The 26,924-nt window shown below is 45.2% G+C and overlaps 1 protein-coding gene across 4 annotated transcripts in view; it reads right to left on the reverse strand.

The window, feature by feature from the left end:
- The window catches only part of ACSL6 (acyl-CoA synthetase long chain family member 6), a 548,884-nt gene that overhangs the window by 103,208 nt on the left and 418,752 nt on the right, over positions 1–26,924 (reverse strand). For all 4 annotated transcript variants that reach the window (XM_086931549.1, XM_086931550.1, XM_086931552.1 and 1 more), the window contains 3 exons: positions 10,653–10,741; positions 10,126–10,242; positions 8,797–8,940 (listed from right to left, as the gene is read on the reverse strand). In XM_086931549.1, the coding sequence (XP_086787675.1) occupies positions 8,797–8,940; positions 10,126–10,242; positions 10,653–10,741 (350 nt within the window). The remainder of the gene's footprint in view (positions 1–8,796; positions 8,941–10,125; positions 10,243–10,652; positions 10,742–26,924) is intronic.

Raw genomic sequence — 26,924 nt, forward strand, 5'->3', positions numbered from 1 at the left:
AGTAAGTAAAACTTTACGGTGCCTAAGCCAATCGCTCTACACACTGAACCTAACTCACATGTGGTGTATACCACCCTGCCATACCAAAAAGTCCCCACAGCCCATCTCTGCTGACATATTGAAAATCGCAAATGTTGCGAAATGTCTCATATTGCGAGACTTACAGAAGACCCTAGGGGGTGTCTATGAGCAATTTATTGATACAGTAGTATGAACATATAACTAATATGTCCTAAACAGTTGCCAAAAATAGGAGAAGTCAAGAGGTAATTCAGTGTTAATTAAATAAACTACCTAGAAGAATTGGCTTCTTAAATGTGGGGGGATGTGGGTCATACAAGTCCCCTGAAACTACCCACCAAAACCCCGGGCTGGAAACATCTAAACTCCATAAGAAACGTAATAATTTGGAGCAGCTGTGTGCTCTACATTAGCCAGAGAGACACAGCGTTCAAAAACTCACCTGTCCGTCGGTGCCCCGGTGTGTGAGCCAAGCGGAAGGGGGAGGTGTGGGTCTGGAGGCCACGAGCATTTAAATAGACTTCCAGGCGGTAAACGTGTATCGGTGAAAAAAACGCGCTGGAAGACAATGCTCCCTCGAGCATGCGCAGAAAGGAAAGGGGCGTCGCGATAGCTAATCTTTATTAGCCACAGTAAATCGCGCAAGTAAAGGCAATCAATAAATTGAACTAGAAAACAAACGTGGTTGCAACGGTGAACCACCTGATAGAGGGCTTCCCTATGTTGTTTGTGCAATGTTTTGCAGTGCGTCCGGGCGCATGGCCAGAGCGAGAGACACTGTTCTCTGGAGCATGCGCCCGGCAGGCATGTATGCACTCCTCCCAGGGTCGGTATGCAAGTATTGAAAAGTGTGCAGCGTATATCTCCCGATAGGAGGGCTGCCACTGGGCCAGGAAGCGACCGGACTTGATTGGTGACTGAAACAAGTGTAGGTATTAAATTAAAAGTATTTTCTCATCATAGAATAAACCACCATAAGTGCGGTGGAAATACTGATTTGGAATTCTTTTCTGAATGTAGCTGAGTGGTCAGCAACTGTATACACTGAATACACATACTTGTGATGGAACAGGACCAAAATACGCCTAAGGCTGTATTATTAGATGTAATACATAAATAGTTTGAGAGATACATGTGCGCTCGCGCCAATCACTCAATGCTAAAAAGCGACTTGGCTAGAGGGTCATCATATTTGTACGCTAAGATGACATGGAAATGCGAAGTAATTGTCTACAAATGTCATTGAGGGTGGGAAGTGGAACAAAAGAGGTCGGCAGGGTGGGGGGACACACACAGCTGGGTTAGGTGAGCTTATAAGGTGCGAATAACCATTGATTCCACCTATGTTCTAGGACCCGCAACTGAAAAGTTGCTCAAATACTAACAAAAACAGAAATGTGTGTGGAGGGTCATGGGGCATGTTTACCGACCTGTCTGTTAACACCCCTGTTAAGACTGTGAAACATACAAAGAAACAGACCAGGTCCGACATTGGTGTGTAACTGTACCAGTGACTGAGAGCCAGATAGAATGTATGTGTGCATCATTACCGTAGGTAGTTATTGGCAACATATAACTGGAAAGAATCCCATCAGACCACCCTTATTGGTGGAGTAAGCGTCACGTGGGAGTCGTTGATCACACCATACCACATGTGGCCAAATAGTGCCATAGTGGGAATGGATGTCAACAATCCAGCCATAATGTTTGCCATTAAGTGGACATAATAAAGTGCAGTGCTCAGGTGATAATAGTGAAATAAAATTGACTACTTCAGTTCCGACAAATCGTACATACAGAAACTACGGTGTCAAAAATTAAAAGTAAAAACGCCTGGTGGAAAATCTACCCTATGGCGCTATGCAGGACGGTCGACATGTTTCAGCCTATGGGACATTGTCCCGGCTTTCTTCAGGACCATAGACATAAGGAAGCTACTGCAATTACAACCACAAACAATGTGTTGGGTAAAAACCTGATACATATCTACCAGAGTTTCAAACGTTTAGGGCGTCCACTGGTGGGAGAAGATTGTCTTCTTCCTGTCAATAAACAAAAGGTGATTGTACTACAACATTGAATTACACCCACACAACCACCTGGATACAGAGAGACCAAATACAAGAACACACCTGCGTGAATACATTATATTCCGCATATATAAGGGAAAAGCATAATAGCTAAATCACTTGGAGGCATTTCCTCCAAGTGGTACTCACCCAGCCTTGTGTGGGTGAAGACCTCGCCTCACCCGGCGACCGCTCGGGAGAAGGAGGCCCCGCTCTATGGTGTAGAAAAAGAGCACAGTAAGTAAAACTTTACGGTGCCTAAGCCAATCGCTCTACACACTGAACCTAACTCACATGTGGTGTATACCACCCTGCCATACCAAAAAGTCCCCACAGCCCATCTCTGCTGACATATTGAAAATCGCAAATGTTGCGAAATGTCTCATATTGCGAGACTTACAGAAGACCCTAGGGGGTGTCTATGAGCAATTTATTGATACAGTAGTATGAACATATAACTAATATGTCCTAAACAGTTGCCAAAAATAGGAGAAGTCAAGAGGTAATTCAGTGTTAATTAAATAAACTACCTAGAAGAATTGGCTTCTTAAATGTGGGGGGATGTGGGTCATACAAGTCCCCTGAAACTACCCACCAAAACCCCGGGCTGGAAACATCTAAACTCCATAAGAAACGTAATAATTTGGAGCAGCTGTGTGCTCTACATTAGCCAGAGAGACACAGCGTTCAAAAACTCACCTGTCCGTCGGTGCCCCGGTGTGTGAGCCAAGCGGAAGGGGGAGGTGTGGGTCTGGAGGCCACGAGCATTTAAATAGACTTCCAGGCGGTAAACGTGTATCGGTGAAAAAAACGCGCTGGAAGACAATGCTCCCTCGAGCATGCGCAGAAAGGAAAGGGGCGTCGCGATAGCTAATCTTTATTAGCCACAGTAAATCGCGCAAGTAAAGGCAATCAATAAATTGAACTAGAAAACAAACGTGGTTGCAACGGTGAACCACCTGATAGAGGGCTTCCCTATGTTGTTTGTGCAATGTTTTGCAGTGCGTCCGGGCGCATGGCCAGAGCGAGAGACACTGTTCTCTGGAGCATGCGCCCGGCAGGCATGTATGCACTCCTCCCAGGGTCGGTATGCAAGTATTGAAAAGTGTGCAGCGTATATCTCCCGATAGGAGGGCTGCCACTGGGCCAGGAAGCGACCGGACTTGATTGGTGACTGAAACAAGTGTAGGTATTAAATTAAAAGTATTTTCTCATCATAGAATAAACCACCATAAGTGCGGTGGAAATACTGATTTGGAATTCTTTTCTGAATGTAGCTGAGTGGTCAGCAACTGTATACACTGAATACACATACTTGTGATGGAACAGGACCAAAATACGCCTAAGGCTGTATTATTAGATGTAATACATAAATAGTTTGAGAGATACATGTGCGCTCGCGCCAATCACTCAATGCTAAAAAGCGACTTGGCTAGAGGGTCATCATATTTGTACGCTAAGATGACATGGAAATGCGAAGTAATTGTCTACAAATGTCATTGAGGGTGGGAAGTGGAACAAAAGAGGTCGGCAGGGTGGGGGGACACACACAGCTGGGTTAGGTGAGCTTATAAGGTGCGAATAACCATTGATTCCACCTATGTTCTAGGACCCGCAACTGAAAAGTTGCTCAAATACTAACAAAAACAGAAATGTGTGTGGAGGGTCATGGGGCATGTTTACCGACCTGTCTGTTAACACCCCTGTTAAGACTGTGAAACATACAAAGAAACAGACCAGGTCCGACATTGGTGTGTAACTGTACCAGTGACTGAGAGCCAGATAGAATGTATGTGTGCATCATTACCGTAGGTAGTTATTGGCAACATATAACTGGAAAGAATCCCATCAGACCACCCTTATTGGTGGAGTAAGCGTCAGTGTGTAGAGCGATTGGCTTAGGCACCGTAAAGTTTTACTTACTGTGCTCTTTTTCTACACCATAGAGCGGGGCCTCCTTCTCCCGAGCGGTCGCCGGGTGAGGCGAGGTCTTCACCCACACAAGGCTGGGTGAGTACCACTTGGAGGAAATGCCTCCAAGTGATTTAGCTATTATGCTTTTCCCTTATATATGCGGAATATAATGTATTCACGCAGGTGTGTTCTTGTATTTGGTCTCTCTGTATCCAGGTGGTTGTGTGGGTGTAATTCAATGTTGTAGTACAATCACCTTTTGTTTATTGACAGGAAGAAGACAATCTTCTCCCACCAGTGGACGCCCTAAACGTTTGAAACTCTGGTAGATATGTATCAGGTTTTTACCCAACACATTGTTTGTGGTTGTAATTGCAGTAGCTTCCTTATGTCTATGGTCCTGAAGAAAGCCGGGACAATGTCCCATAGGCTGAAACATGTCGACCGTCCTGCATAGCGCCATAGGGTAGATTTTCCACCAGGCGTTTTTACTTTTAATTTTTGACACCGTAGTTTCTGTATGTACGATTTGTCGGAACTGAAGTAGTCAATTTTATTTCACTATTATCACCTGAGCACTGCACTTTATTATGTCCACTTAATGGCAAACATTATGGCTGGATTGTTGACATCCATTCCCACTATGGCACTATTTGGCCACATGTGGTATGGTGTGATCAACGACTCCCACGTGACGCTTACTCCACCAATAAGGGTGGTCTGATGGGATTCTTTCCAGTTATATGTTGCCAATAACTACCTACGGTAATGATGCACACATACATTCTATCTGGCTCTCAGTCACTGGTACAGTTACACACCAATGTCGGACCTGGTCTGTTTCTTTGTATGTTTCACAGTCTTAACAGGGGTGTTAACAGACAGGTCGGTAAACATGCCCCATGACCCTCCACACACATTTCTGTTTTTGTCCATAATTATAGTGGGCCATTCTGTGGTGTGGAGAGGCCTTTGCACACTAGTGGGATGACAACCTACAGGTCTGTGCCAATATTACCCTCTTAAAGTTTGTAACCTTAAATAATTAAACTAAAACCGAACTTATATGCTGTAGGATTCATTAAAAAGAAACATTTCTCTCTACTCCGACAACACTGGGTGCAACTAAAGTGGATGTACACAGAGGTAATTTAAATTACCTAAGCTTGGGCGGTTTTGGAAAATATACACATGTTGTTCTGTCCTTAACCTGAACTAGATTAATCTATGAACTACTGATTGTACTACTTCCACATTTACCATTACCTCATCACCTTTTCCTCAACTGCCATTACTTAGTCATTATTTATCTTGATAACACCACTTAGTCTTACCCCAAAACCTACACCATAGCTAACCTTTGCCTTACAACCAACTCTTACAGTTAACCCCAATACTGATCACAACCGTCAAGCATTAGGGGATGTAATGGAATCAAATGTAATGGAAAAATAGGTAATGGCAAGCACCAAAGTAAAAATTTGAAGTTAATGTAAATGCTGTCCTTCTCTCTGATGTATTTTGGAGTTGTCAGTTTTCTATCAGGTGCTTTAAGACAAAGGAAAAAACTGCCTATAGCTTAAGTGTGCTAGTTTTCGGTTTTGTTCCCTTACGTCACTTATTGGCTTTTTAGCACTGTGTTGTTTTAGTAATTTTATTGCATTATACTAGTGATTGTATACATATGTAATGCACTATTTTGCACTTTTCAGGGTGGCTTACATTTTTAGTCTCTGTGTTTTCCGAGCCATACACCCTATATGCTTTATTAGTTTGTGTTTTTAATATATTGTGGTTAAATTATGTAAAAAGGATTGCAACCTACCTGGGGAGACCTGAGCTATTTAGCTCCCTGGAAAACTCCCTAAAGCGGACATGCTCCGGGTCAAAAGCATGTACGTCCAGATATCACAAAGTGATAAGAGATGCCAAGGAATTAAGTAAACCTCTTGTGCGGGCACACCAGTTATGTACATCACAAACGATTGAGCCATATCTAACCATAGTGACAAATCAGCATCATCGTTTTGGCTCCTTGCTGAACCTATGTGTTGGAAAAAGCTAGAGGATCTGAAAGAGTATGTACCTGCGATAACTTATCCAATCAGGACTCAATGCACTTTGTATTATTTTGGGATCATTTCTTGCACATCCGAAACCGGTTCATATTACCCATTTTAAAAGGCAAAGGTTTTACCCAGGCTAGATCGGCTTTTATTTATTAACAAATGTTAGATAACGTTTTGGAAATTTTAGCATAGCTAGGAGGAAAGGAAGATTTGTTTATAACGAGCACCTGTGATAGAAATCTCATGACATTTTTCTAATGTGCATATTAATGAATTAGATCTTGTCTTTGTTATTTTGTGATGAATGTGATTTTATAATATTCTTGTAAATAATTTCATTGTGTATTTTGTAGTATGCTTTTATGGTTTTAATTAACCGAATAAAGTGAATTTGACTGACTGACAATATATTGTATTGATCAGTTTTGGTATCCCTTTTTTAACTGTGTGTTTTATCTGCTTTTATTTCCTAGGTTGGTCGAATAATATTTCTTTGACTTGACTTACAAGTTAATGGTATGGCAAGGTTAAGCAAAACAGTCACCCTACTGGTGACTGTTTTGCTAAACTAACCAATCTTATATCCGAAGGTAACTGTTCGCGTTTTGCAATTAAGAATCAGAGGTAACACAGTTAACATGGCTTTTTTCCTGGTTTGTCAAGCGCATTCATCATATGCCTTTTGTTGGTGGTAAAGCCACATGGTAATTGCACAGAGGGAATCATTGTTACTGCACCACGTATGAGCTAAACTCATTAAACACAACATAGGCGTATCACCAAATTTAAAATTAGCTCTAATTTGAAAAATGTGAAAATCAGGATTACTTACAAAATTACCATTTGTGTACGTGTTTATCCTCATAAGCACCTTAGTATTCCTTTCATCATTTATCTTCTTCCTATAGTCTTCAGTGTAGATATTTTTCAAACCATGTTAACCTTCAACCTTCTTACCTACTGATTTTGATTCAAAGTTAAACCAATTTATATCAACCTCCACTTTATCGTTGAACTCAGAATGTTTTGTAATTGGTAGCTCACTTAACTTTATTTTTTCCTGAACTTAGTTTAAGCCATACAGTCTTTATTACTTTACTTGGCTGACAGATTGCTTACTTGTAGGTATGTTTCCTGAGAGTGAGTCTTAATTTGATCTCAAGCTCGAAAAAAATACTTTTTAGGAAACTTTGTTTGTTTTTTAGAGAGTCCAATGACCAGGTTGTTGTAATGATGTTGCCACAGCACTGGTGTGAGAGAACTGACTACACAACATGTCAGTGCGGGTGAATCCAGTCCAAGTTCTGTCACATGATATAATAAATAATATGTTTGAGTACAACATTTTTTTAATCCCACTTTTTCAAAACGAGGCTGAGTTTCTATCCTTTGCCTGCTGCTCCACGCTTACTATTGTAAAGAGAGCCATTATTTCAGGATGAGGTTTATGTGGTGGTGAGCACCATATTTATAAGTTTGAGCAAGCATTGGCCAGCTCTCTGCAAACATTCTCAACAAGCAGCAGTTTTTAGATTAATGTTCAAGGAAACTACTACATGCACTTGTTTTTCGATCCTTTGTGCGTAGTAATCTAAAGTGCTGGTGGTCGCTCAAACTCATCCATGACAGTAAAAGCCAAGTTTTACTCAGTTGGGCATGTTAACAGAGATGTGAAGAGCTCAGCATAAAGCCGGTAGTACAGTTTATCTTCTCATACAGATAGCACAAGATTTACCACGGAAGGTAACCCGTAAAACGATCTCAGTATGCTTGTTCTAGATCCGCGTTGCATTTTCTTTCTACTCAGTTGTGCACAGCTACTGATATATGAAGGATGAATTATTTACAGTAGCCAACCTGACAATTTAAAAATTCTCCTAGAATCAATTTCCGTAGGGTTTGATAGAAATTGGATTTTCTTGAAAACATGTAGCTGACAATATGATTCTCTTTGCCTGACTTTAATGGACGATGAAGCCTTGCTGAAAGGTGGATTTGTACATTAGTTGTAGTGCAGATTCAATAGTGGCTCTGTAGTTCCAGTTCATTTTGAAAGTAGCACCTTTTTGATCATCAGTTTTATATCCATGAGTTATGGGATCGTTCTTGGCCAGCAAAAAAAATTGCTTGATGCTTTTTGTGATTGTACCAAAGGACCTGTGAAGTTTTGTTACATAAGAAGATTTGTTTATCATCCATATTCGAATGATTGCTAAATCCATGTTGTGGGTTTAGTTGTGGAAGGGTTAATGCATACTTTAAGAAGGACAGGGAACACGGATGAGCTCTGTGAAATGCTGAATCATCAATGGGCAAAACCAAAGAAATGTTTGAAGAGATTTACTCATTGTTACTGATGTCAAGAAATTATGTGAATTCGTTTTTGGAAGACTGTGAGATGTTGACAAGTGAGCAAAGCTAGTGGATTGAAATTGAGGAATCCACAGTATTAAACCTTGCTGATATATTTAAAAGAATGAACATTGGCAAATTACCCTTGTATTCCGGAATTGATGGTGATTTGTACCAGACAAATAGTAGGCCATATGTTCTAAAACTTTAGATCTGACTTTATGATATTGCCTGTTATTTTATACTCCAAAAGAAATTGCTACATGTACAATATTTTGAAACAAGCATATAGTAGTATATTATTCGCATCTTACATTATATTATGTGTTATAATTAAGTATACATATCTGGTTAGAAGAGTCAGACCTTACCTGTAAGCTGTCTCCATGAACGTATATCTGCGCTACAGGTTCACTTCGGATGTAGATATTTTCAATTTTTTCAGGGGCAATATATTCCCCCTGAGCAAGTTTAAAGATATGCTTCTTTCGGTCTATGATTCTTAGTGTCCCGTTCTGTTGGTAGAAAGAACAATAGTTGAGACAAAATTGACAGTGAACGTCAACATATTAACAATACATATTTCTGATGCTTAAGCGATCAATTTTGTGTTTTATAAAATTTGGAAGAACTAATGCATGCAGTGTTCAGTGCACTGCCATTATTGGTTCAAAGGTACACAACATACTGCAAAGGCGCCTGTATCTTTGCATTCGATGAACGGGTCCACTTGTGGCAGAGGCAGGCCTTGACTAGTGGCAGCGTGACCACAGTTAAAACTTGAGAAGGGTTCTGTGTCATTTCTTGCACATACGGCCTGATTTTTGAGCAGATTTTTAAAAATGTAGTAACACCAGCCTGTCCAACTGTTTTGGGACCTTTTTGTGACTCAGAGGATGTGATATTAGTGTTACACATTTATGGGCAATTGTAAACTAAGTTTGCCTTAGTGCCCAGTGATTTACAACTTACCAAGTTGATTTTGAAAAATTGCAAATTTATTTAAAATTCTAATTTCAATATTGAGACCTACTAAGATTAGACACTAGAGGTGAAAATTCTATACCAGTTAGGTCTCTGGAATATATGAATGTATCATTAGATATTTGTAGCCCAGGACAGGTGTTTACTATTCACAAAGAGGACTGAGGAAGAGAGAGGATGTCGCAAGGGATCCACTGATCTGGCCAGCTAACCATCATACCCTTCTCATCCAACATGGTAGCCCGTTTTTCTTTAACAAACCAGGGTCTACAGGGGTGGTCTCTGTTAGGACCCTGTGAAAGCTACTCCATTTAGAGGCATATATGTGAAGAACCACCTCCAAGCAGTTTGGTTTAATAACCTATAACCTCCATATGAATATAGTGTTGTTTGGCCGACTGTGCATTCTGTTTCATACAGCCACAGTGCCCCTTGATACAGATCTTTAGTCATTCATTCAGTCTCTCACTGTCCTGCTCTTTCTATCATGTTATCTCCCATTTTGGTGCAAATGAAAGAGTGAAGAAAAAAACAAGAAATCCACTAGTGAGACTAGGGTTCTCAAACCATGATTTTCTAGTTCAATTTAAACTAGGATTAGACCTTCTTCTAGATGCTCTGCTTTGTAAGTGACGGCAATCTCAGAGTGGCACATTCCATCGTCACAGACACCGCCATATGAGAACAACAGTGCTGATCTGTGATGCTGTACGTACAGGTAACCATTTCCCCACGTCTCCTGTGTAAAGCCAGCCATCTTTGTCAAGAGCTTCCGCTGTCTTCTCTGCATCTTTTAGGTATCCTTTGAAGACATTCGGTCCTTTCACACAGATCTGGAAGAGACACAGGGGTTTTACCAATTTGCATTGATGCAACATCAGCAAGCATGACCTTTTTTTAAAAAAGAAATCCGAATAATTCCTGAAAAAGATATTTCATCGAGTGCTATTTTAGCTACATTTGTTGTAACTCGTTAGAAAGGTGTTTCAATCCTCCAATCTTTAAAGGCTGACTGCTGAGTGCTATTACACAGCAAACGTGCTCATTTATTTTTTATTATTTTTGCTCATCGTATCATAGGACCCATAATTTCAATGCAGTTTTAAAAAGCTCAGCCCTGTCCCTGAAAGCATACCATAACACAATAACGAATTGCTTAATGCCTCAGATTTTGTTTTGAAAAAAAAAACTGAATCGACATTTCTATTCCGGTGATTAATTGGATAAAATTGATTAATTTTACCTCCCCCTCTCCTTTAGCAGCAAAATAATTCATCTCTTCCACGTCAGTCAGTTTGATTAAATTACACGGCAAGGGCGCTCCAACATGACCTGTAAAGAAATACAATTGGACACTGTTCAGCACACTGTGCCAGTTATATGAATTTTATACAGTGTATGTACTGCAAAGGATGTATATATTCATTCTATGTACTCCTCATGTTAAGGCACATATAACGACATGAATCATCTCTTAGCAGCAAACAATTAACAAGCCACATCCAAAGAGAATCGACCAATCAATAATTGGAAGGACATTCGGGGCAAACAGAAAGATTTCCAGGGACTTGCATCCGATTCCTCGCGGGAGTCGTTCCACATCAGGGGTGCCCAAATACACTTTTTGAGCGTTGACTTTGGAACTATTGGCAGACATTCAAGTGGTAACCAAAGTGTGCATGACAGACGGGGTTATCATATAGGCTCATGCCACTGGGACACAAGCCTGCAGTCCACGTCTTTAGGTCTATCTTGACAGCAAGGCATGTTCCTATAAATTCTTTAGAATATACATAAAATGGACTTCCGCTTCACCTAGCTGGTGGCGTTTTGTATGTCATTCAACTTTTTATGGAGTATTATACATTGCAATGCATGAGCAACTCTTTTACATTTGAAAATTACACCCAATCATCACACAATCGATTGTTTATCTCTACCATGCATTTTGTACAAAACTCAACTTTTTTGTATTTTCTTTACTGCAATAGGCTTTTTTATATGTTTTTGAGGACAGTAGTGCAAGTCATTACCAGCACCACCTCTTCTGCTACCATCACTACCATCGTTAAACACAACCACCATTACCCACAGCATTACTACCTCTACCATTATCTCCTCTAACGCCACAACAGTATTTGTGCATGCCAGTGTTTGCATGCTTTATTTATTACATGCAAACCAGAGCTATCTGCGCAGTGATTTGTAAATAACTAGCCCTGGGCTGGAAACAAGGTGTCCGTGATGGCATGGGAGTGAGAAGACCACCTTAATGAAGGTACAAGATTTATTAAGCCCTTGCACATCAAGCAAACGGTCTTAAACTCAACAAGCTCATATACTGGAAGCAGGTGGAACAATTCCAAAAAAGGCATCCCTAAGTTCCTTTCCCTTCTGCTGAAAATAAGTTCTTCAACATTGTGAAGTGCCTTCAGTGGTCACAGCTAATATGTAGGGAGATCCATGAGTAATTGTATTGTATTTGGTGAGGCTGTAGGATTGTCCGGGCGGCGCTCTAGCCATCGCGTCTCTGGCCCATAAAAATCCGCCCCATGCGAACGCGCGCAGCGGGCGCGCCGGCGGCGCACCGAAGGCGCGCCTAAGGCAAGCCCGTCTGCGCCCGTCCGCGGCCGGCCGGGGTAGGGGCATCCCACTCTGCCCACTTCCGGTCATATTCCTCTTCGCAACTCCGAGCGCTACAGGTACAGTGGTCCCCCACACCTGCCATATGCGCATGAATTAGCTAACTTGGTCTAGCTCGTCTGTACTCTTTAACTACCCCTCCCACTTCCAGCCCTTCCCTCCCTCCCCGTCAGGTGGCCCCTATCGAACCCTTTCCCTTTTCCCCTCAGCCCCTGGCGCCTCCCCATGTTTCTGCCTTCCTACTCAACACCAGATCGGCTGTTAAACACCATTTAGAGCTATTTGACTTCTTAGATTCTGTTAAACCAGATCTACCCTTCTTGACCGAGACGTGGTTCCGCTCTGATTCACTTCCGAGCGTGTTATCTGCCCTTCCCCCCCCCCCTATGTTATACTCAGGGCCGATCGACCCGACGGTCGAGCAGGTGGTGGAGTTGCTCTGGTTGCCCGAGCAGATCTCCACTTTCAACCTCTCCCTTCTCCTTCCCTACCCACAGCAGAATGTTTGGTCATCCGCTCTACCTTCTCTCAGACCCCACTGACGTGTGTCCTCGTCTATCGTCCCCCGCAGTCCTGTCCCCGTTTTCTGCCAGTCATTTCTGATTTATTAGGAACCTTAGCAATCAACAATTCTTCGGTTCTGCTCCTTGGAGATTTTAATTTTTGGCCTAATGCTTCTACCGAGGATGTAGTTTCTCATAACTTTACAGAACTCCTCCTAAGTTTGAATTTTGTTTCTCGGGTCCTCTCTCCCACGCACATCCACGGTCATACGTTGGATCAAATCTGGACCCTCAATACCTCAATTCCAGTCCTTTCCGTCCAGCCTTGTCCCTGGTCGGATCACTTTCTCATCTCTTTTTCACTGGACCTAAGCTCTTCTTCCACTACTCCTCTCCCCAAACACACTTGGGCGAGGAATTGGAGCAGAGCCGACATCCCTGCCCTTTGTTCTTCTCTCTCGGCTTCTAACCCTATCCTGGCCAATCTCACTCCGTCGAGGCAGCTGGATGCTCTCGGCAACTGGCTCCTGAGGGCTTGCGATCTGGCCGCCCCTTTGAAGCATGTCATTTGTAATTTGTAACTGGGTTTTGTATCGCGCCAACTCACCGACAGGTCTCAAAGCGCTACTGACCAAGTACAGCAACAAGGACGAAATAAGGGTATAGAGGTGTCTAATCTAGTAACCGACTACTGAGATGTGAATGCGTCTTTAAAGAGTAGGGTTTTCAAGGACTTCCTAAAATGGAGAAGATTGGGTTCTCTGCGAAGCGCCTCCGGTAGCTTATTCCAGATGGTAGGCGCCTGGACTGAAAAAGATCTGGCTCCTTTTGTTGTTAGCTTGAAACGTGGACAGGATAGCAGAAAAGATCCGGACGATCGCAGGGCGTGCTTAGGTTCGTATATTTCAAGCCTATCTTTTATATAGGCTGGCGCCTGTCCGTGGATTGCTTTGTGGCAGATACACATACTCTTAAATTCGACTCTCTGTACTATAGGCAACCAATGTAGCCTAAAGAGCAGAGGGGAGGCATGAGTCCTCCTCGGCATTCCGAATATCAGACGCGCTGCGTCATTCAGGATAACCTGAAGACGGTTGATGGAGTTTTTTGGAAGGCCGAGGTATAACGCATTGCCGTAGTCTATTCTAGACACTATTGTGGCTGAGACAATGGTTCGCAGCATATTCCTCGAGAGCAGGGGGACGAGTTTGCGTAGTTGCCTGATCAAGTTGGTGCAGGAACCAACTACAGCGGACACTTGGTTAGCCATCGAGAGTTCCTGATCGATTTTCATCCCAAGACTCTTGACACTAGGGCACGGTTTTGGAGTGGGTCCTAGTTCTTGTGGCCAAAACAGATCATTCCAGGGGGAAGTGGAGGTTGAAATTACGAGGACTTCCGTCTTATCTGGATTGATCTTCAACAGATTGGACGACATCCAGTTCACTGTAAATCGTAGTATGTCTTGGGCCATGGACTGAGCCGATGGTGTATTGTCGATACTCAGCCACAGCTGAGTATCGTCGGCATAGTTAAAGACTTTACAGTTCATGTTTGCCAGGGACTCTATCAATGGTTGTAGATAAAGATTAAATAAGAGCGGAGAGAGCGCAGATCCCTTCGGGACTCCACAGGCTAACATGCCCACGTCTGAGACCTGGTCTGCCAACTGGATCCTCTGCGTCCTTCCTGACAAGAAAGCTGTTAGCCATTTGAGGGCTTGCTCTCCTATCCCAAACCTAGCCAGTCTGTCCAAGAGCAGTGCATGGCTGACAGTATCAAATGCCGCTGAAAGATCTAATAATATCAGGGCGCTTGGCTTTTTACTGTCAGCCATGCATCTGAGCTCATCTAGTACCGACAGAATTACTAGTTCTGTGCTGTGGTGGGCACGAAAACCAGCTTGCCGCTCCTGGAGAAGGTGGTGAGATTCCAGGAGGGATGACAGGGATTTTAGCACGTGCTGTTCTAGTACTTTTGACAGAAATGGCAGCTGGGAGATTGGCCTGTAATTCTTCAGGCTAGTTGGATCAGCTCCAGGCTTTTTTATCAGGGGTCTGACGCGTGCCTCTTTGAAGGTAGATGGTAGTGTTCCAGTGGCTAGTGAGGTGTTTAGAAGATCTAAAATCTGGTCTTCTAGAATCGGTATTGCTAGCCGAAGGATGTCAGGCGGGCAGGGATCAGCTGGGGAGCCTGATTTAGTAGATACTACAAGTTGTCTCAGAATGGTGGAGTCGATTTCGGGGAAGCTGGTGAAGATAGGGATTGAGGAGTTTGGGAAAGGCAGTTGTTCGATGTAAGAGACTGTATTGTCCTTCTTGATATCAGACAAGATGGTCGCTACTTTTTCAAGGAAATATCCTTGAAAGGTATCACAGTCGATCAATATGTCTGCCTTTTCCTCCTTCTTACTCAGCTCTTTCAGGATTTGGAAAGTTTCTCTCTGAATGTTAGTAGCGTTGTTAATGCGTGTCTCGTAATAATCCTTCTTGGCTGATACAATAAGCTTTTTATATACTTGAAACGATGTTCTATATGATTCCCTATCGGTATCCTTTTTGGATTTCCTCCAGCATCTTTCGAGGTAGCGAAGCTTTCTTTTTTGTTCACGTAGACCTTCGGTAAACCAGGGGGCTCCTTTCTCTACACCTTTTACTTTTTGTGTCTTTTCAGGGGCTAACTCATCGATTGATTGCCTAATGGTGGTTATTATCATATCATACTTTGAGTCTAGGTCAGTCTAGGTCAGTCTAGGTCAGTCAAGCGCGCCCACGACGCGAACAAATGGTTCTCTCCTGCCCTTAAGGCAAAAAAACTTGAGACGCGTCAAGCGGAGAGAGCCTGGAGACGCGCCTACTGCCCTCTCTTAAAAACCCGTTACTTGCTTACTCTAAAAGAATACAAAAAGGACATTCTCCTGGCCAAGACAGCGTATTTCTCTGGGAGGGTCCTTGATGCTGAGAACCACTCCAGGGAGATCTTCTCTATTGTCCGAGAACTGTCCTCATCTGACAGGGTGTCTTCCAAGGTTCCTCCCTCCCAGCTGTTGTGCAACTCTCTCAACGATTTCTTCTTGAGAAGGTTGCCCTTATTAAGGCCGGGATTCCACCCCCTTCCTCCACTTTTTGTGATCCCCCGCCCCCCCCCTGTCTCCTGTCTGACTCACTTACCTCCCCTAACCAGAGATTCTTTCCTTTCTCTTCTGACTCGCGTCAAATCCGGCTCGCCGGTAGACGTTGCTCCAGCGCATATCCTTTGCAGGCTCTTTACGAGCTGCTATCTCCCCCCCTCACCTTCCTTAACGATTCCCTCCACCAGGGGATTGTCCCAGCCTCTCACAAAACTGCCATTGTTATTCCTCTTCTAAAAAAACCTGGGGCTGATCCCACCTCTCCTTCTAACTACCGCCCCATTTCCCTCCTCCCCTTCCTGGCCAAGGCCCTAGAGGCCCATGTTACTCGGGTTCTAGGTGCCTTCATTGAGGAAAGTGGAGGATTTGCTTCCCGGCAGGCCGGCTTCCGCCCTCGGCACTCCACCGAGAAGGTGGTCATTTCTGTGATGGACGACCTCAGGGAGGGGCTGGATACCAACACGCCCCAGGCCCTGGTCCTTCTAGATCTCTCTGAAGCTTTTGACACAGTTGATCACTCCATTCTTCTCACCCGTGTCAATTACACCCAACATCACACAATCGATTGTTTATCTCTCCCATGCATTTTGTACAGAACTCTACTTTTTTGTATTTTCTTTACTGCAATGGGCTTTTTTCTATGTTTTTGAGGACTGTAGTGCAAGTCATTACCAGCACCACCTCTTCTGCTACCATCACTACCATCGTTAAACACAACCACCATTACCCACAGCATTACTACCTCTACCATTATCTCCTCTAACGCCACAACAGTATTTGTGCATGCCAGTGTTTGCATGCTTTATTTATTACATGCAAACCAGAGCTATCTGCGCAGTGATTTGTAAATAACTAGCCCTGGGCTGGAAACAAGGTGTCCGTGATGGCATGGGAGTGAGAAGACCACCTTAATGAAGGTACAAGATTTATTAAGCCCTTGCACATCAAGCAAACGGTCTTAAACTCAACAAGCTCATATACTGGAAGCAGGTGGAACAATTCCAAAAAAGGCATCACTAAGTTCCTTTCCCTTCTGCTGAAAATAAGTTCTTCAACATTGTGAAGTGCCTTCAGTGGTCACAGCTAATATGTAGGGAGATCCGTGAGTAATTGTATTGTATTTGGTGAGGCTGTAGGATTGTCCGGGCGGCGCTCTAGCCATCGCGTCTCTGGCCCATAAAAATCCGCCCCATGCGAACGCGCGCAGCGGGCGCGCCGGCGGCGCACCGAAGGCGCGCCTAAGGCAAGCCCGTCTGCGCCCGTCCGCGGCCGGCCGGGGCTAGGGGCACCCCACTCTGCCCACTTCAGGTCATATTCCTCTTCGCAACTCCGAGCGCTACAGGTACAGTGGTCCCCCACACCTGCCATATGCGCATGAATTAGCCAACTTGGTCTAGCTCGTCTGTACTCTTTAACTACCCCTCCCACTTCCAGCCCTTCCCTCCCTCCCCGTCAGGTGGCCCCTATCGAACCCTTTCCCTTTTCCCCTCAGCCCCTGGCGCCTCCCCATGTTTCTGCCTTCCTACTCAACACCAGATCGGCTGTTAAACACCATTTAGAGCTATTTGACTTCTTAGATTCTGTTAAACCAGATCTACCCTTCTTGACCGAGACGTGGTTCTGCTCTGATTCACTTCCGAGCGTGTTATCTGCCCTCCCCCCCCCCTATGTTATACTCAGGGCCGATCGACCCGACGGTCGAGCAGGTGGTGGAGTTGCTCTGGTTGCCCGAGCAGATCTCCACTTTCAACCTCTCCCTTCTCCTTCCCTACCCACGGCAGAATGTTTGGTCATCCGCTCTACCTTCTCTCAGACCCCACTGACGTGTGTCCTCGTCTATCGTCCCCCGCAGTCCTGTCCCCGTTTTCTGCCAGTCATTTCTGATTTATTAGGAACCTTAGCAATCAACAATTCTTCGGTTCTGCTCCTTGGAGATTTTAATTTTTGGCCTAATGCTTCTACCGAGGATGTAGTTTCCCGTAACTTTACAGAACTCCTCCTGAGTTCGAATTTTGTTTCTCGGGTCCTCTCTCCCACGCACATCCACGGTCATACGTTGGATCAAATCTGGACCCTCAATACCTCAATTCCAGTCCTTTCCGTCCAGCCTTGTCCCTGGTCGGATCACTTTCTCATCTCTTTTTCACTGGACCTAAGCTCTTTTTCCACTACTCCTCTCCCCAAACACACTTGGGCGAGGAATTGGAGCAGAGCCGACATCCCTGCCCTTTGTTCTTCTCTCTCGGCTTCTAACCCTATCCTGGCCAATCTCACTCCTTCTAGGCAGCTGGATGCTCTCGGCAACTGGCTCCTGAGGGCTTGCGATCTGGCCGCCCCTTTGAAGCATGTAACAGTCAAGCGCGCCCACGACACGAACAAATGGTTCTCTCCTGCCCTTAAGGCAAAAAAACTTGAGACGCGTCAAGCGAAGAGAGCCTGGAGACGCGCCTACTGCCCTCTCTTAAAAACCCGTTACTTGCTTACTCTAAAAGAATACAAAAAGGACATTCTCCTGGCCAAGACAGCGTATTTCTCTGGGAGGGTCCTTGATGCTGAGAACCACTCCAGGGAGATCTTCTCTATTGTCCGAGAACTGTCCTCATCTGACAGGGCGTCTTCCAAGGTTCCTCCCTCCCAGCTGTTGTGCAACTCTCTCAACGATTTCTTCGTTGAGAAGGTTGCCCTTATTAAGGCCGGGATTCCACCCCCTTCCTCCAGTTTTGTGATCCCCAGCCTGCCCCCCCCTGTCTCCCGTCTGACTCACTTACCTCCCCTAACCAGAGATTCTTTCCTTTCTCTTCTGACTCGCGTCAAATCCGGCTCGCCGGTAGATGTTGCTCCAGCGCATATCCTTCGCAGGCTCTTTACGAGCTGCTATCTCCCCCCCTCACCTTCCTTAACGATTCCCTCCACCAGGGGATCGTCCCAGCCTCTCACAAAACTGCCATTTTTATTCCTCTTCTAAAAAAACCTGGGGCTGATCCCACCTCTCCTTCTAACTACCGCCCCATTTCCCTCCTCCCCTTCCTGGCCAAGGCCCTAGAGGCCCATGTTACTCAGGTCCTAGGTGCCTTCATTGAGGAAAGTGGAGGATTTGCTTCCCGGCAGGCCGGCTTCCGCCCTCGGCACTCCACCGACAAGGTGGTCATTTCTGTGATGGACGACCTCAGGGAGGGGCTGGATACCAACACGCTCCAGGCCCTGGTCCTTCTAGATCTCTCTGAAGCTTTTGACACAGTTGATCACTCCATTCTTCTCACCCGTGTCAGGGCGGCGGGAATCGAGGGCCCAGCTTTAGCCTGGATCAGCTCCTTCCTGAGAGATCGCTCCCAGGCCGTTCACCTGGCCGAATTCATTGCCCCCCCTCACTCAGTCCGGTGTGGTGTTCCCCAGGGCTCCTCTCTCTCCCAGCTATTGTTTAACCTATACATCTATCCTCTTATTTTTGCACTTCAAAACATGGAGGTCACCGTATACAATTACGCTGATGACCTCCAACTCATTTTTCACCTGTCACATTCCCCTACCAGTATACTCAACTTCCAGTCGGTCATGCTGTTCATCAGCGAATGGATGAACGGTAACCATCTGAAATTAAATATGGACAAGACGGAACTTGTTGTTACTGGTAATACCCCCAGTCCCTGGTCCCCCAGCTTCTGGCCCCCTTCCCTGGGCACTTCCCCCACCCCCTCTCTTTCTGTAAAAACTCTAGGGATTTCACTTAACAAGCACCTTACCCCTCACACTCAGATTAATTCTGTTGTTTCTTCCTGTTTCTTTGCCCTGCGCACTATACGCAAAATTTCCCGGTTTTTCTCTGTCCCGGCCCTTAAACTCATTCTGATGGCAATGGTTCTGTCCCGGCTGGACTATGGGAACATTGTATACAATGGAGCTCCCGCCTATGCTTTCCACCGGCTCCAACTAGTCCAGAATGAGGCCGCCCGCCTGATTCATGGCTTACCCAGATTCCATTATGTTACTCCCCTCCTCCAATCCCTCCATTGGCTCCCTATGAAAGAGCGGGCCCTCTTTAAATTGGGGTGCACTACCTTTCAGGCCTTGGTGGGGACTGCCCCTGACTTCATCTCCTGCGCCATCAGTGCTTATTGCCCCAACAGAGAACTCCGTTCCTCTACTAAATTTCTGCTCTCCGTCCCCCGGTTTAAGAAAAAGAAATCCGGGGGCATGAAATTTAGGGTCTTGGCCCCACCTTTTGGAACTCTCTCCCTTTCCATATCAGATCCATTCCCTCCTACTCTGATTTCCGTAGAGCACTTAAGACTTTTCTTTTCTCCCGTGCTTTTCCATCTTAGCACCTTGCTTCCCCGATCACTCACCCCTGGTTAAATGTCCTCCCAGCGCCATGAAACCGCATGGTATAAGTGCGCTTTACAAATTGCTGTAAATTCAAAAATTCAAATTGCATAACCACATTTTGTTTTTAACTTTCTTTTTCCATGTTTACACATATAAACATTACAGTAGCTGTATATGTAACATCTTGTTGCCCATTAACAGGAGGAGACTTCTTGATAAGAAGAGAAACATTCCCTGGGTCATTGAGCGAGACATTAAGGATATGTGACAGTGGGCATGTAATACTAACACCATATTCCATACATTTTAATTCAGCATAACTAACAATGATCACTTATCGTTTACATATCACTCTTGAGCGTTGCACACTCAAGCGCCCCTGCTGTCCCTATGTTTGAGTGCAAGTAGATGTATCCATATGTCTCAATATGGGTTTCTCCTCCCCCCCCTGTCATCTTCTTCTTCCCTTTCCGCTTCATCTGCTTCTCTACACCTAAAGTATGCCTGATATGGTTCCCAGATATTTTGTGTTCTGCAGCTTATCGGCCTGATAGTTGTTGTAGTTGTCCGACTGGGTATTGCAATACGATAGGTCTGTAAACCACTCTGCTGGTGTGGGTAATGGGCCCTTCATCCGTCTCATGGCTATTCTCTTCATTGCAAGCAATATACCTAATGCAACTAATCTTCAGGATGCCCTAGGCACATCTTAGTCATATCCTAGAAGGGTAACAAATGGTGTAACAGACAAAGATGTCTCTGATGTGTCCTGAAGTGGCCGACCAATGCATCCGAGAATGCGCTGATCCCTGGGCAGTACCAGGCCAGATGAGTAAAATTAGCCCCCCTAACCCTACACCTCATGCAACTATCCTCTTCCGGCCGGCCATATTTATGCAGTCATGCTGGGGTGTAATACAATGTGTGAAGGTATTTAAAATATATTTAGCAATATCGACCGTTCTGTGAGATAGTCTATGACTGAGCAGCAGCCTTTAGAGTACCTGCATACATCTTAGATATCATTACATCACCGCACCGGTGAGGATTCCTGTTCATTATCAGCGGTTTCATGTTTCACCCCAGGTCACGACGAGGCTAGTTATTTGTGTGGTCCGCACACACTCAGGTACTTACACTTTGTGGTCTTATCCTATGGAGTCATTTTATCTCACCATTCAGATTCCAGGCACACGCATTACCGGCGCGATAGTCGCCAAACGATTGTGGCTGACATCCAGTAAGCCTCTTATTCTCACTACTATTGAGCTGTAATGGGGCATGGTGGGACGTATCCTTTAGTACTTCACGTATTTCCATTTTCTCGCACAATCTCACTTAGGATCCTGAGTCACCGCCAGGTTTTTTTATGCTCTTGGTTCATTGCTTTTCATCTGCTTCTTAGCAATGTTGCACATCGTGTCTAGCTCCCTGCTTTCATTGAAGTTTCTTCTAAGGCTTTGTAGGCTTGGGCTTCATTGGCTTCCTACTTTTTTCAGCGGGAAACATCATTTACCACGAAGGCATTACCACTACTCACGTTTACCACGTGACACTTACCACGCAGGGTGCCTTCCACGCAGGGTACCTTCCACGACGTCTTTACCACGGGCTAGGGGGGAGACGTGGTATTCCTTCAAGTCGATCTGCGTGGGCATGGGGGGCCAGAGGGAGGGGGGGGCTCGGAGGGGGGCTGGGGGGGGTCTCCCCCCCAAAAATAACAAGCAGGTTACTTTAACAAAAAAACGAACATAAATTTAAAAGAAAGAGGAAAGAGCCTCCCTCAAAGACGTGCCGTGTACGTCAAAAAAGCAGTCCTTTTTTTATTTTGGTATACGTGTTTTGACGCTTGTTTCAAAGGAGGATGGAAGTAAGGGCTCGTGGAGAAAGACGTGAAGGTAAGATGTTGCAACGCGTAGTAAAATGCTACGTTGTAAATACCAGCGTGGAAAAGCCACTTGCGAGGTAAAATTCGCGTGGTAAAGCCATGCGTGGTAACTGAAATCGTGGTATAATCATATATTCTTTTTCAGCATCTTGCTCAATGTGTCCTATTTCACTGCTGTCACGTGTTTGTGCATTCAGGTGTGAAGGCAGCTATCCCTGGGTATTTATAAAATTATTACTATATGATTTACCGACAGAACTCGATAATTTTTTCCACAGAGGCGCCTGAAGAAGGGATTGATTATCCCAAAATGCATTAGGCATTATTGATCATTGGATGTCGAAGAATTTTGTAATCCAAAACAACGTTCAGTTTATGTTGAATATAGTTTTGTGAAATATTTTGAACAACATTACAAATGATTGTTTAATTTGGATTGGGTTTCAATCGTGTTAAATTACACTACTAAAGTCCTATGACATTAAACAATGATTTATTTACTATAGCAATCATTTTATGGTGTATTTTTCATAACTGAGCATAATTTTGATAAGGTGAATAGTTAAATTCAGGCTGTGCAACCAGATGCCAAGTGAAGGGTCACTTGTTTACATATGAGCAGCAGTATACCCACTGTTCCTCTGCTATGTCGATGTCTAGTTCTTTCTGCCACTCCCTGCACGATTTAAACTGGGTAGGGTTTTGCTCAGTTCTTGCGAGTGTGTATAATATTGAGATTCCACACAGTGTCGGGTCTGGGCCTGTATTAAGTGCATCAGCGAGGCTACCTCCTGTGCTCGGTCATCTCTTCTCCCAGTAGTGCGTGCAGCGAACGTCGTACTCTATATTAATAGGCATGGATTTGCTGTGTAGCACTGTAATATGTTTCTAAATCTGGGGCATTAAGCCCATATGATGAGTAGGGCTTTACCGGCGTCGCCCATTTCACACTGGGTTGTTTGCCTGCCCAAGCCAGCCTGATTAGTAAGGTGCAGAGGGTGTGAAATAGTGGCCTCTGTATTAGGATCGGTATGTTAAAGAAGAATGAAAAGCATGGTAGGACTATCAGTTTCATGAGTTCAATACGTCCCACTAAAGATAGAGGGAGCCTAATCTATTTCTCAGTAGCTTCGGTGAGCAGCTGCACTGCCCGGCCATAATTATCCCGGCTAACTGCTTCTGGATCAGTGTGTACCTCAACCCCCAGATAGCGAACTGGCTCAGTAGTCCACATTAATGGGTATTCCATCTCAATGGGAGTTGTAGTGGCAGTGAGGGGAAACATGAGTGATTTATTCCAGTTTATGCACAGGCCCGAGTGGCTACCAAATTGCTCAACCTCCTGCAACATTGGCGTTACGTTATGTTCTGCATTTCTCATATATAATAGTGTGTCATCAGCATATGCAGATATTAAATTGTAGTATGGAAATTATGCCTCGGTGTGCATGGTATTCACACAATGCACATGCTAAGGGCTGCGCCACCAATACATGTAGCAGTGGGAAGAGTGGGCACCCCTGTCTCGTTTTTCTTGTAATTGTGATTGAAGTTGATAGTAAGCCATTCACACGTACATGTGTCACTGGTTTCGCATTTCATACTTCGACTAATTTTAAAAACACCTCTCCCATGCCTACTCGCCTCAGCACAGCCAACTGGAAGTTTCACTCAACCAAGTCAAATACTTTTTCTGCATCTAAAAATGCAGCCGCAGCATGGACATATGGGTCTATTTGGGCAATCATACAAATTACGTGTGAGAGAATGGCCAGGTACAAACCCTGACTGCTCTAGGCTCACCAAACCCGGGAGCAACGTGGCCAACTTATTAGCCAGTATATTAGTGTAGTTTTGTGTCTTTATCAAGTAATGACAATGGTCTATATGAGGAGCATTGCTCAGGCAATTTACCGGGTTACCGTAATGTTATCCATGCAGCTTCTCGCATTGTCATGGGTATAATGCTGTCTCTAGTCATTTCTTCAACAAGGTTGACTAAGTGTGGGATTAGCTGATCCTGATATGCCTTATAAAAGGCAACCGTAAGGTCATCTGATCCAGGTGCTTTACTATGGTGCATTTCTTTTAACGCAGCAGTGATTTAAGTAGGTCAAATGCTCAAACAATCTCAAAGACATGCTGGTCAATACGAGACCCAAAACAACTGTGACCAACAGACAAAGAACATTGTGGGCACTACCAGCAGTTACTGGCCACTATCCTTGTTGCTCATGTACAGCGTGCGCATTTACCGCAACACACAAAAGCATCACATTGAACGACAACTTTAGGTGGGAAATGCGCTCTCACACCAATTGCAATAGAGCAAACTGTATATACTTGCTGATTTGCCCCTACAACCTATACTATATAGGTATGACAATAAGACCTCTCAAATTCCGAATCTCAGAACACCGCAGTAACTTTCGGTGTCACAAAACCAACACCAAAATGTGCACCTACTATCTGGACATGGGACACACTCCAGATTCCATCAAATGGTTGATCCTAGAAGCATCCCCTAACATCTCAAAAAGGAATCTGTTCTTTCGGGAGCAAAGATGGATACATCGTTTGTCCACAGACAAGAATGGCCTGAATGAAGCTATTCCGTGGGGGGCCCTCTAATATCATCAGTTATAACCCACATCTGATGTGAACCCTCATGACCCAGTGGCTGACCACAACACTGAACTTAGACATTAACTCCGTGGTTAGTCACCCACTACTTCCAGTTCTGAACCTTTTAACCTGACTTAGTAAACACATTTTAGAAATGCCCACCGGTGCAGCCCACCACCCATTGGATAGAGTATAGGACATATTAACTCCACATAATGGCTGTCCGAGTCTGTAACAGAAGCACCAAGGCCACTTATGAGGGAGGCTATTGTGTTTGAAATCCTAGAAATGGGGTAATGAATAATATGCATCACAGAGAGTGCAGTGATAACTTTTGAACCCACCGGGTAGAAGTGACAGGACATTATAGCGGAGAACACACACAGGGCCACCGCACACGTTGAGGTCACTGTAACATATTCAGGAGGGTTCCCGCCCCCGTAATATGGCTCCTTTAGTATACACTGTAAACTCCCTCGGCAGTAATGGCCGGCGGGAAAACTTCACTGATAGTCACAACCACCATACTGATTCCCGAGACCGCACCCACCACGAGTCATGTGCTAGACCACATGACCTAGACTCCGCCTTCAAATGATGGCTCCTCGGGCCGCGAGACCATCTCCCGAAACCCGGTGGAAGAGGGTAGATCACAAGATGCCCACACCTAGTTGCATACGTGAGTACCTGTCGAAACTAGGATAGCTATTTTTTTTTTTTTTTTTGAAGACGTTTATTATTGGTCAAAAAGTGCAGTACATATAGCAAAGCCTACAACCCTGCGGGCCGGCTGCAAAAAAAAATCTGTGCATTGTCGAGGCAGATGTTTACAGGGGAGGGCATTATGCATAGGTCTATTTATTGTCCGGCGTGTCGTGCCACGGGTAAATTATACATAACATGCGCTTTTAGCACTCGGCTATCACTGTAAATGACGTCTCATTTTACATTTTATTTATAATTGAACCAATAACTTTTCAACAAAAATAAACAGTACCGTGCACATCGGTACGTCCCAGTGTGCCTACGGTGTCAGTGCAGCTCCATGCACCTACGGTGCATGCGGCATCATTGTCTCTTCAACTTGCTTATGCATGTGCTAGGAGCGCATCAGTGTAGTGAGAGAGCTGCGGCTGTCCCGTGTGGTTAGTTGTAAAGCGGGTGGTGAACAGGGTCAGTGAGCGGCGGCGTCCCACCAGCTTTCCGCTTGTTGCACGACATGTGTGGCAATCGTATGTGTCGCCCCTACGACATTTTCGGTGGGTGCCACCCGCTCCCGTGTTCTTTGCCATGTGTTTAGCCAGGGGTGTCTGTCTGTCGCTATGTGGTAGTGGGTATTCCCGTAGCTGGGAAGAACAGGAATGCGAAACCTTCAACATGGGAATGTGCAGAGGGGGTCAGAAGTAGGGGGGGGGGAAGTGTACCCATGTGGGCTGTGTCAGGGCTGTGGTGTTGAGAGCAGCATGCAGGCCATTACGTGGTGGAGAGCCCTCATTAGCGTGGCCGACTGTGTTCGCGGCGTACGTGCCGGGGGGTCGGTGTCGCCCTCGGGGAGGGGGGGGGGGGTGAGCGCGGTGTGCAGCCCTGTCTATGATGTTGTCGTTCGTGGGGGGCCTGCCCGTCTCGGCTGTCGCTGCGCGATTCCCCTGGCCACACCCTCTGTCTGCAGGGACCCCAGGATTTCATCCCAGATGTGTGCAATCGGGAACTGTCTCAGACCCGCTATCTCCTCCCCGCGCAGTGCCGTGCCCTCTGCTTTGGCCCAGTTAACGAAGGATGCATACCAGTGCGCGGGAGCTGGCGGTACTCTGCTTTTCCAATGCTTGGTGAGCAGGCGCTTGGCTGTGATAAGGCCTAGGTCCCAGAACCGGGCTTGTGTTTTGTTCTGTTTAGTCCTCTTATACAGCCCAAGAACGCATGCCTCCCACGTGTTGGGTAGTCCCGGGCCTGTGCTGTGTGTCAGGAGTGATGTCACCTCCCCCCAGTAATTGGACAGTGTCGGGCAGCCCCAAAGCATATGCAGGATGTCAGCATCTAGCAGATCGCATCTGGGACATGCTGCAGTGTCTATTGCGAAGTATTTATTAATTCTGTCTGGTGATAGATATGCCTGGTGTAATATGTACAGCTGGATGGTACGGAAGCGGGAGTTACGCGGGACATTCACAGGGCTGGCCAAGACCAGTTTCCATTCTTTATCCGTCCAATCTCTCCCTCGGTGGATTGCCCACTTGTCCCTAATCTGCTGCGTGGACCTCTGGGTGTGTATGAGGAGTGCCTGTGCCAGCCAGTGCGTGATATGTGAACCTCTGCCCATGACGTGCAGGTATTGGATCAAGTGGTGGAGCGGTGGCTCCTCCTGGATATCTCCCCAGGATACCATGTACGTCCTCACCACTGACG

The sequence above is a fragment of the Lissotriton vulgaris genome, chromosome 7 (genome assembly GCF_964263255.1).
Source record: "Lissotriton vulgaris chromosome 7, aLisVul1.2, whole genome shotgun sequence".
Classification (NCBI taxonomy): Eukaryota; Metazoa; Chordata; class Amphibia; order Caudata; family Salamandridae; genus Lissotriton; species Lissotriton vulgaris.